The following is an 11,813-nucleotide window of genomic DNA, read 5'->3' as shown; positions in this document are numbered from 1 at the left end:
ACTGTTAACTGGGTGTCATCTTTGTTAATTAGTAGCCCGATTAGCGAGCAAAATGAAAGAATATTTCTTGGGCCATTACAATGAGAGAAGAGGAGGAAATTAAAGAAATCTGTAACAATTTTTTTTTTTAAGGAAACTTTTAAGGCCAATAATTCAATCGATCACCTGGACACGTCAGCCAAAAGGAGAAGCCGAGCCGATGGAGAAGAAGGAGCCAAAGTTGGAACCTTATGAAAGCAGCAGAGAGAGAGAGAGAGAACAGATCGAGCAGGCTAAAGGGCCAAAGAGTGAGGGTGGTGCATGGTATTGTAAGTTAGTGAGTAAAAGGTAATAGTGGTCAGAGAGAGAAAGAAGAGCAGTGTCTAGGTCGACTAGGCCTTATGATAAATCATTCATATTGAAGTTTGGAATGTTATGGGGAAAAAACTGGAAAAAAAAATAAAGAAGAAGAAGAAGAAGGAAAGGTAGAGAGAGAAAGAAATGGAAGAAAGGGCAACAGAAGTAGAAGAGAAGAGAAGGAAGAAATGTCGTAATGAATGAGAAGAATACAATACACAGGCTTTAAATCCCATCACGTAGTTCGATGTATCCTTTACCTTATATCTGCTAGAGAGCTGTATGTTAGTAGTAGTAGAAACTAGAAAGAGAAAAAGGAAGAAAATGATGGGGATTAGAAATTGGAAACTGTGTTTGGTTCGGTTGGAGCAGGAGAGTAGCATATTAAAAACAAACAAAAGGAAACCTACAAATTGAAAAGAGAACACTCGTTTGACGTGAGAGACGGGTGAGAGACCCCCAATTACCTTTCCTTTTCCTTTCTTCCATCTTTTTTTCTTTTTTACATTACCCGAGTAATAATATAGTTTATACTCCATTGACCCAAAATACCCTTCTTCTCAAGATTCTCTACAATTAACGATGCATCTGTGTTTTCTTACACTTAATTAAGTCGAGCACTCAAGTCTAAGCTCCATCTTTACCTAGGCTTACATGTAGGTAGCTTGGTTAGTCTACAAGAATTGTTGTCGTAATGTTTTTCAGTCGTAATTAATGCTTAGAAATCTGTATAGGAGCTCTAGTTGCATTTATGGCATTAGGGAATGTTCATTGCTCTGTCTCTTTCATTTTCATAAAATTGTGGAGAAAAAATTATAACTTCTCTAAATTATCTATTTTGTTTCACAACTATTACTTAAAATAATTCATGATGTGAAAATATGTACGTGAGAGAATGTTATCCAACAATTAGTATGGATAACAAAATATAAATCAGTAAAAAGATAGAATTATGAGATAATTTTTAATCTTATAAGCTAACCTAGTTAGGTCAAGAAGAATAGTTTTTTAAAATGATCTAATTTTCTATCTTAAATACTCCAATTGGGTTGTTTATTTGTGAAAATTGAAAATTGAGGTTGATAGTTAAAGAGATAAATAATTAGACCTTATTAGCCATTTTGTTAGAAAAATTTTCAATGTTTGTTGAAAATTAAGGAGTAGTATGTCCCTTTACTTTTCAGTTACGGATCATTTTCTCTAATTTCATAAAACAGAAGACAATGTAATATCATATAGACATTGTGTTCATATACTTCATCGAGTAATTTTTTATCAAACTAGAAAGACATCATGAAAACCCCATACATCATTTTTGGACAAACAAGAAGAGACATACGGAAAAAGAGAATCCCAACCCAAGATATGCACAAGAGAATCAAGAGCCATTAGCAAAAGAAAGCAAAGAAACAAAGAGATTATAGGCCCCTAAATCAAACCCTAATTAAGGGAAGGGGAAAGAATTGGATGAAATGGTAAATTTGAAAAGACAAAGGGCACAGCACACTGCTCTTCACCTGTTCGTGATTTTTAAGTGGGTGTGCGCGGGATCAATTTGTCAGTACTAGTGTACAAAAACAAAGAAAGAGAGAGAGAGAGAGGAAGGGGAGAGGGGTCACGGGTTTGTCTTGAAAGGCCCTTATTTCACACTCCCAGACTCAGACACATATTCTCTCACTACCATAAACCGAGAAGGGATCGATCATTTCCAAATATTTAAAACCCCAAAACCCAACCAAAAACAAAAACAAAAACAAATACCACAGTACCACCACAACTCTCCTTTTTCCTCCATTTTTATCCGTCAATCCACCCAGTCTTTCTCACTCTCACTCTCTTCTTAAACCCCTCTTTCATTTCTCTTCCTTCCTCAGATCTCTCTCTCTATCTCCGCCCGGTTCTCATGGCTTTGATGATAGACAATTGCGGCGAAGGCATACTCCTCTCTCTGGACTCCCACAAATCTGTCCCGGCTCCGTTCCTGACCAAAACGTACCAGCTCGTCGACGATCCCGCCACCGACCACATCGTCTCTTGGGGAGAAGACGACACCACCTTCGTCGTCTGGCGCCCTCCGGAGTTCGCCCGCGACCTCCTCCCTAATTACTTCAAGCACAACAACTTCTCCAGCTTCGTCCGCCAGCTCAATACCTATGTATGTAGCTAAAAATGTTTTTTACATATACTTGTATTTATCATTTTCGTTTCTGTTTTTGAACTTTGCACTAAAACTGTCCTTTTTTTCATGATCTTAGGGTTTCAGGAAGATAGTACCGGACAGGTGGGAGTTCGCCAACGAGTTTTTCAAGAAAGGCGAGAAGCATTTGCTGTGCGAGATCCACAGGCGCAAGACGGCTCAGCCGACGCAGCTCCCCATCAACCATCACCACCACGGCCACCACCAGTACCCGCATTCGCCGCTCGGGAACCACCACGTCGTCACCGGTCCCGGCTTCTTCCCCTTCCAGCCGAGTCGTGGCAGCAACTCTCCTTCCGACTCCGACGACCAGTTTCCCAACTGGTGCGACTCGCCGCCGCCACTCGTGTCCTCTCCACCTTCAGGCGGTGGTGGTCCTCTCAATACCAGCTACTGCAGTAATGTTGCAACCAACACTGTGACAGCTCTATCGGAAGACAACGAGAGGCTGAGGAGGAGCAACACCATGCTTATGTCCGAGCTCAACCACATGAGAAAGCTCTACAACGATATCATCTACTTCGTTCAGAACCATGTCAAGCCTGTCGCTCCAAGCAATTCTTACCCAGGTTCTCTACTTCTTTGCAACCCATCACAAAACACACTCAATACCAACTCTTCCGCCGCCATAAACAAGCCTCTGAACCAGGTTCTGGGGTACTACCACGGTAACCCTAAACAAAACCAACCACATCACCAGCCCATGGCCCATGTGATGATGAACAACAACAACGTTTCGTCACCAACCACCACCACCACGTCCAAGAGTACTAGCTCGGTGACGATTATTGAAGACCGGCCGGGTAATATTAGCAACAACAATGGGTGCAAGACCAAACTGTTTGGGGTTCCACTGCTGCATTCTAAGAAGAGACTGCACCCGGAGTACAACAACGGCTCGAATCACATGGCCATGGAAGCAAGCAAGACGCGTTTGATTTTGGAAAAGGATCATGATTTAGGTCTCCACCTCATGCCCCCATCCACATGCTAGTCAGCTGCTTAAATTAGAAAGGTCTCGTCTTTTTCTCCAAAACCCATCAAATCAAATTAAATTACTTATCTTTAAAGGTTTCATCTTTTTGGTCCTAGTTTTTTTGTTTGCTTGTATTCTGGGTCTGATCATGAGATATGTGTGGGTGTTTGTGGTGAGTGTCGTAGTGTGTAAATATATGACTTTTAGTGCCGGTAATTTCCCCACCGCCATGAATGCAGGTGTGGGTTTTGGGTAGAGTGATCGATGAAATATTATCAAGATCTTATCTTGAAGGTTTTAGTTTCAACATTTTATAGCTTTTGTTGGATGGATTTGCAGTGGGGCTATTATTTGCTCTCGATTTTTGAATATATTTCTTTCTTTCTTTCTTCTTCTTCTTGAACCCTGCAGGCCTTCAGTTTCTCTGAATGTAATCCCTGAGTATGTTTCAGTTGCATTAATGCCTGCCCGAGAGGACAGACAGGGGTGTTTATGACAATTTGCAGTCTGGTCCATTGACAATTTTCTCTAGGCTTTTCTCTGATAATTAGTCCCATTAATGGTTTCATACGTACAACTCTGACCATGGCCTAAAACCCGAAAAACAAAACAAAAAAATGCAGGAAAATTATACAGAGAATAATGTTTAAAAATGAAAAGGCAACTGAAAAAGCACGACAATTCGTTGTTCAAAATCCAAGTATGATCTGTGCAAGAACAATAATTGTTATTATTTCCTTCATTATGAAAAGAAGATCGAAGACTATGATTTACTGAAAAGAAAGCTATCATTTCATTTGGATCAAGGTTCTAATCTCTATTTCTCGTTTCCATGAAACTGTCAGGAGTCACTACTAGCTCCACGCAGCAAAAAGCCAAATACATACTTACAGATGGTGTGTATTAATCTAATAAAACTGGAGAAAAGAGTTGGGGTTTCGATGAAAGCGAAATGTAAGAGACGAAATTGACTCAAAAATGTGGGTTTGAAAGGTTTCTATCAAGGATCAATGCCTCTATGCTCTTTCTTCTCCCCGGTTCTTCTTCTTCTTTACACCAGAAAAACCTACCTCTGCCGTTGCCTACTTTAAGTATCTGATCGATCATCAACGGCTTAAAATTTGAATCTCTTTTATGGCTTTTCTTGTCTCGCTCGAAAATTTTCTTGACCCGTAATTGTGAATAATGTGAGACAAAGATCTCTATTTTATGAGTGTGAGGAGGAAAAGTGAGGAATAATATTATAGAACAAATTAGAATGGGAATATGTTTGTCGTACTCGGTACACAAGGGTTTTGGTTTCGTCTCGTAGCCAAAAAATAATAACCTAACCCTAGATTGACACCAGTCCACTAATGCTAGGTTGGTAGCCTTCTGCTTCTTCTAAGCTTTTGTCCTTTATTGGGTCGTCGCACGTGACTGGAAACATGAACGTGTAGTCTAGCATTTGTATAATTGATAGTTGTGAAGCTGTTGGTGTCCAAATCAAATAGTGTAGCAGGGAGGGGCTAAAGTGGGTGATGGGCTTCGAAAGTGGATATGGATCATCCTGGTAAAAAGAAGCTTTAAGTGAAGGGAAGGGCTCAAAGGCCGTATTGGACCACGAAATGGGTTGGTTCTTGAAAGCTTAAAAAGGAGTAAAAGGGAAAATGCGATTTCTAAAGACATGTTTGGCTACGTTTTGGACTTTTTTAAAAGCACTTTGTTGACATTTAGTCTTCACTCTTTTGGTGTACCGAACTTTTTTGACAACTTAAGAGTTAGTAGTACTATAATTACGTCTAATTAAGTACACGATTGCAATTTTGTATAGGAATGAACTCTAGATGTTTACGGAACCTAGACAATCTTTTTGTAGATTTTCCTGCCCTGTCTAAATTAATTGAAAGTAATTTTTTTTGGCTCAAAAGAGGCTAAATACAAACTAGTCTGGGTCTTCAAAGACCAGAAATATCATCATGATTCACCCCTACGAATAACTTTTACATTTCCGAACATTGAAAAGGGTCCTTGACTAATGAGGACTAACACCAATTTCCAAGCACGGTTCTAGAGTCTTGGTATTCCGATGAAAATGTTTCTTTGTTAGTTTGTTGTATCTTTTAGAGAACCTGAAAAAATGTAAACGATAAAGTGGCCTGTAACTCAGTGTTCAACTGTTCATCGAGCTAAAACACGAAGGAGTATTATGCACTGATCCAATATGCCAAGGTTAAACGGGCAACAGGAGTGGCCATCAACGTATGAAGATTAGGCAGGGTACCTATTTGGGCCAAAAGAAAAGTAAAGGCCGGGCTTTCAAAGCCCATGCTTAAAACAATTCAAAACTGGAAACCCACTTCGGCCGGAAGGAAATTAGCTGTGATCCCAACAACATACCAAAAACATGATTTTGTCATTCAAACCCTGAATCCTATTACCGTAATACAAACAAATGAATGGTCTACAAATAATCACAAACATACATATGTATTACCAAAGTGACCAAATTCCACTTTTAAATTGGTATATAAGCCGCCAATAATTAAGTTTAATTTCTATTTATGTTATCTCTTTCTTAAACCTCTCTTTTTAGAAAATCTGACGATGACATTTTTCTTTGGATAGAAACTTCAATTTTTCTTTCATTTTCTCTTGCTCTATGCTCTCAATCATCGACCAAGTTCGTAACCATCACAATATAAAAGGCTAATATTATTCAGTTCTCAAAGCTACAAAAAAATTTCTTCCTAGACATACCATATACACATACCATCTCTAGAGACAGTACAACGTTGACATACACATGTCATATCAACGTTGAGATACACTGCCTCTAGAGATGTACTTAATCATTTATATCCTATCTCAACGTTGAGATACACATATCTCTCAGCACAACGTTGAGATGTACTTAAATCACAAACATACATATGTATTCACTAGAATCTCTCTCCGTTGTTTTTCAGTTTTTCTCTGGCCACGCGCCACTATAAAATCTTAGAAAAGCCCCACACCCCACGCAGCTACTCCATCTGTTACACTCTTTCAAACTCATAAAATCACCCAGGAAGGTTCCCTCTGCAGAATTCCATCTCGAACCCATCATTTTAAGCAATAGTTTTATTTGAGAGGTTTTCCCATTTTCAACTTGATAATTTAAGAAATATACCCCTCAATTAAAGAAAATAAACCAAAAACCACAACAATGACAACAACATTTTCAACAATAGGGAAAGTAGCTCTTTAGATTGAGACACTGTTGGGGATTCCATTGCCAAAAAGTCCAGCTTCGCCGGTAGGATAGAGCAAAGTATAAGCCTTGACCGGTCTAACTTGGTTCTTCAGCTTCCCGCTATTGTTCATACGTATAATTCCAGCCTCAATTTCAGCCAGTTTCTTTCCAAACCTCTCGAAGGCTTCCAACACTTTTGTGTCTGATGTCCACCCAGGTGTGTCTCTCTGCCCCAGATAGATTTCATCACTAGCATGCCTAGACAAAATTTCTATCAGCGAAACATTGATCAAAGTTTGACACCGAGCAGTAATAGTTTTCAAGAAAGCCAAATCAGGGTTGGTCTTGAGCTCTTCATATTCCGGAGTTCCTATCTCAGGCATGAATCTCCTGCTTATAGTTGGTCGGTTTGGAAGGTATCCAGCAAAAGAGTATTGTCCGAAGTTGACGACTGCATGGAGCGCAGAGACAATCCAAATGATGATAGTGCATGTTTGTTTGAGCTCATCACGAGTATGCATTTGAGGCCACCAGGGTTCATTCTTTTTGTCACCATGACCCTGCTCCACAAGTTCCTTCCACCAGGACTGGAGTTCAGTGTCTTTTTGAACCATATCATCAGTCTTGTAGTAGAAGGAGCAATAGTCTGTCACCCAAGTTAGTCAAACAGAACAAAAACAAAGGGAAAATTTGGGAATTTCTGTTGTATTGATCTTCTCCAAAGATGGAGTACATATACAAAGTATACACATTCTTAATAGGAAACTAATTACACCGTGATATTCTCCCCCTTAACTACATAATATTCTCCTTAACTATACAATCCTAATTATACTACAATTCCTACAATAATGGAGAGTGACTCACACCAACACTCCCCCTCAAGTTGGAGCATACAGATCACGGATGCCCAACTTGTCAAGTGAGTCAGAAAACGCCCTGCTAGAAACTGCCTTTGTAAGACTGTCCGCCAACTGCTCCTCAGTAGGTACGAAGGGAAAAGAGATGATTTGTTGATCTAGCTTCTCTTTGATGAAGTGTCTATCAACCTCCACATGTTTTGTGCGATCATGTTGGACAAGATTATGAGCAATTTGAACTGCAGCTTTGTTATCACAAAATAAGGGCATGGCTTTATTCTGCTTGAACCTTAAATCCCTTAACAAGTGCCTCAACCACAACATCTCACAAACTCCACGAGCCATTCCTCTATATTCTGCTTCAGCACTAGAACGGGCTACCACCTTCTGTTTCTTACTCTTCCAAGTAACTAAATTCCCACCTAAAAATGTAAAGTATCCGGAAGTGGACCGTCGATCAGTTATACAACCTGCCCAGTCTGCATCTGTATACCCCAAAACATCCAAATGCCTATGCTTAGAAAACACCAACCCTCTTCCGGGAGCAGACTTCAAGTACCTCAAGATCCTAACTACAGCTTCCATATGAGTCTTACTAGGATTATGCATGAACTGACTCACAACGCTAACTGCATAAGCTAAGTTTGGTCTAGTGTGTGACAAATAAATTAATCTTCCAACTAACCTCTAATATCTTAACTTATTCGTGGGTACTTGATCTGGATACTCAGCTAACCGATGGTTCTGCTCAATGGGTGTGTCAGCTGGTTGGCAATCAAGCATACCCGTCTCTGCTAATAAGTCAAGGACATACTTTCTCTGGCTCAACATAATACAATCTTTTCCTCTAGCAACTTCAATTCCCAAGAAATATTTCAAACTCCCCAAGTCTTTCATTTCAAATTCTACTGACAATGCACTCTGCAACTTCTTAATCTCCTCAAGATCATTACCTGTCACCACCATGTCATCCACATAAATAATTAAAACTGTAACTTTACCCTTCTGATTCTTAAGGAATAGGGTATGATCTGAATTGCTCTGCCTATACCCAATCCTCCTCATGAATGTAGTGAATCGACCAAACCAAGCTCTTGGAGATTGTTTGAGGCCATGTAGGGACTTTCTTAAACGACACACCACCTTGACTCCAGTGGAAGTACCATATCCCGGAGGCAAGTCCATGTATACTTCTTCATTCAAATCACCATGCAAGAAGGCATTTTTTACATCAAATTGTTGCAGAGGCCAATCAAGATTAGCTGCTAGAGACAGAAGTACCTGGATTGTATTGATCTTTGCTACTGGTGCAAAAGTTTCATCATAGTCCACACTATACTTCTGGGTATAACCCTTCGCTACTAGCCTTGCCTTATATCTGTCCACCGAACCATCTGAATTGTGCTTCACTGTATACACCCATCGACACCCAACTGTTTTCTTTCCAGGAGGTAGTGATACTAACTCCCACGTTTGATTTTTTTCAAGTGCATCCATCTCCACAGCCATTGCTTTTGCCCACTTCTCGTCCTTCATTGCATCCTGCACTTTACTAGGAAGTGACACAGAAGATAATTGATTCACAAAGGCTACATACGGTTTAGACAACCTATGAGTAGACACATAATTAGCTACAAGATATTTGGTCTTAGCACACAAGCTTGGTTCATATTTCTTGGCAGGCTGGCCACGATTGGACCGTTCTGGTAAGACTTGTTTTTGAACATGTGTAGAATCAATTAAAGGAGTAACAATATTAGACAAAGGTGGGTTATGGGACAAAGGCAACCTACTACGTACCTCAGATGAAGATTGAACAGGGGAGACCACTGATGGAGAGGGAGAGACTGAATGATTAGGATATTCTTGAGGGTAGACGATTCGGCAATTGCATTTTCTGTGTCGGAACTCACAATGCTCTGTTCGGCAGTCGCATGGCGAAGAGTAGACGATTCAGTAATTGCCTTTTTTGTTTCGGAACTTGTAATGCTTTGTTCGGCAGTTGCATGGCGAAGGCTAGACGATTCAGCAATTTCCTTTTCTGTTTCGGAACTCGCAACGCTCTGTTCGGCAATTGGCTTTTCTATTTCTGCAGGAGTGTCATTGTTTTCTGGGGCATTTGACACTTCCTCTTCACAACCCAATTGATCGTTTGAGATAAAGCGATCGATCGTTGGTCCTGTTTGGCACTGTCCTTCATAAAAAACACCCTGCTCCCCCTAACTATGAGTTGTAGAAGGTGGAAAATAACATGTATCCTCACTGAATGTCACATCCATGGTGACATAAAATATTTGAGAGGGAGGATGATAACACTTGTATCCTTTCTGTTGAGTCCCATACCCAACAAAGACACACTTGAGAGCCCTTGCATCTAACTTAGAACGTTGGTTCTTATAGAGATGGACATAGGCTACACAACCAAAGACACGAGCAGGAAGGGTATTAAGAGATGGGATAGAGACATAACTAGACAATACCTCGAATGGAATACGACCTTGAAGAGAGGAAGATGGGAGACGATTAATAAGATGGGAGGCACACAACACTGCCTTTCCCCAAAGGTATTTAGGCATATTGGCACTAAGGAGAAGGGCCCGACCCATGTCTAACAAATGTCGATTCTTCCGCTCAGAAACTCCATTATGTTCTGGTGTTTGTGGGCAAGTGGTTTGGTGAACAATTTCATGAGATTGGAAGTAATCACGAAATGAATTATTAACAAACTCCCCCCCATTATCAGACCGAAAGACCTTAAAACGAGCATCATATTAGGTACGAACAAGATTATGGAAGGCTGTAAAGGCAGAGAAAACTGTATCTTTTGACTTAAGCAAAACAACCCAAGTTAATCTGGTGAAGTTATCAATGAATAAAACAAAATAATGCATTCCTGAAAGAGTTGAATTTCTTGAAGGTCCCCATAAATCAGAATGAATTAATTCAAAAGGCATTGTACTAGACTGAAAGTTAGAAGGATAACTAGACCTATGACTCTTGGCTAAAGCATAGGTTTCACAATGTAGACTAGAATCACTTATTCCCAAAAAAAGAGAAGGCATGGACTTCTTCATGACACCAAAGGATGGGTGACCCAAACGACTATGCCATAACCACAATTCATTCATCCGATCATAACTCAATGTCAGGGCAACATGACCTTGTGGACTTGATGGTGCTTGTGTCGGTCCTCCGTACATGCAATCCAAGTGAAACAGTCTCTCCCTCAAATCTCCTTTGCCAATTATCACCCGAGTACACAGATCCTGAAAGATAACATACACAGGATAAAAGGTGACAGAGCATTTGTTTTGTGTGTTTAATTGAGACACAGACAAAAGATGATGAGATAAAGAGGGTACATAGAGGATATTATAAAGAGTAATGGACGGTGTAACCTGGACTGACCCAATTCCTAAGATCGGAAAGGACTCACCATTGGCATTAGAAACATGTGTTATGGATGGGGAGGACAACGTGACAAAGAAAGACTTATCATAGGTCATGTGATCAGACGCACCAGAATCAATTATCCATGTATTACTACCAGTAAAGCCAGAAACATTTAAAGCGACACCAATTTTACCTCGATTCTCCTGAGTTAGGGAAACATTACCCATAGTTTGATCTAGATCTTCCACATTATAGAAACCAAGTTCTTACTCCTGCACCAGTTGGATTGCCGCCGTGCTTTTCTGACCATTGTTACTTCTTTTCCAACCAGGATTATTGGAGTTGAGTCTTAGCAACTTGGGGCATTGACTCTTGTAGTGGCCAACAGTTTTACAATAGTTGCAAGTCACCTGACTGTTGAACAACGAACTAAGGGATAAATATGCCATGCTTCTTCTTCAAGCAGCAACACAAACCACAAAATTTGACACGGCTAATGAAGGAGAGGCTGACAGCAAAGTATTGCAAACTTTAGGGTTCTAAGGCAAAAGGAACAGAGGATGAAGACAAAGGACAAACTCTTAAAGAGTACAAAGACAAATTTGCAGCGGAAACAAACGAACAGAGTCCAGACGGATCTCTGCTTTGATACCAAGTCAAACAGAACAAAGACAAAAGGAAAGTTTGGGAATTTCTGATGTATTGATCTTCTCCAAAGATGGAGTACATATACAAAGTATACACATTCCTAATAGGAAACTAATTACACCGTGATATTCTCCCCCTTAACTACATAATATTCTCCTTAACTATACAATCCTAATTATACTGCAATTC

At 40.1% G+C, this 11,813-nt stretch overlaps 1 protein-coding gene and 1 pseudogene across 1 annotated transcript; one reads left to right on the top strand and one right to left on the bottom strand.

The window, feature by feature from the left end:
- The first annotated feature begins 1,922 nt into the window (after positions 1–1,922).
- LOC112173051 (heat stress transcription factor B-4) lies at positions 1,923–3,909 on the top strand. The gene is made up of 2 exons (XM_024310597.2): positions 1,923–2,491; positions 2,592–3,909. The coding sequence occupies exons 1-2, from the start codon at positions 2,240–2,242 to the stop codon at positions 3,525–3,527; spliced, it is 1,188 nt and encodes a 395-aa protein (XP_024166365.1). The 5' UTR covers positions 1,923–2,239; the 3' UTR covers positions 3,528–3,909.
- Positions 3,910–6,734: 2,825 nt separating this feature from the next.
- Positions 6,735–11,813, bottom strand: part of LOC112173053 — a 32,067-nt pseudogene continuing 26,988 nt past the window's right edge.

This window comes from Rosa chinensis, chromosome 6 (assembly GCF_002994745.2).
Source record: "Rosa chinensis cultivar Old Blush chromosome 6, RchiOBHm-V2, whole genome shotgun sequence".
Classification (NCBI taxonomy): domain Eukaryota; kingdom Viridiplantae; phylum Streptophyta; class Magnoliopsida; order Rosales; family Rosaceae; genus Rosa; species Rosa chinensis.
This window is presented reverse-complemented; position numbering and strand designations above follow the sequence as displayed.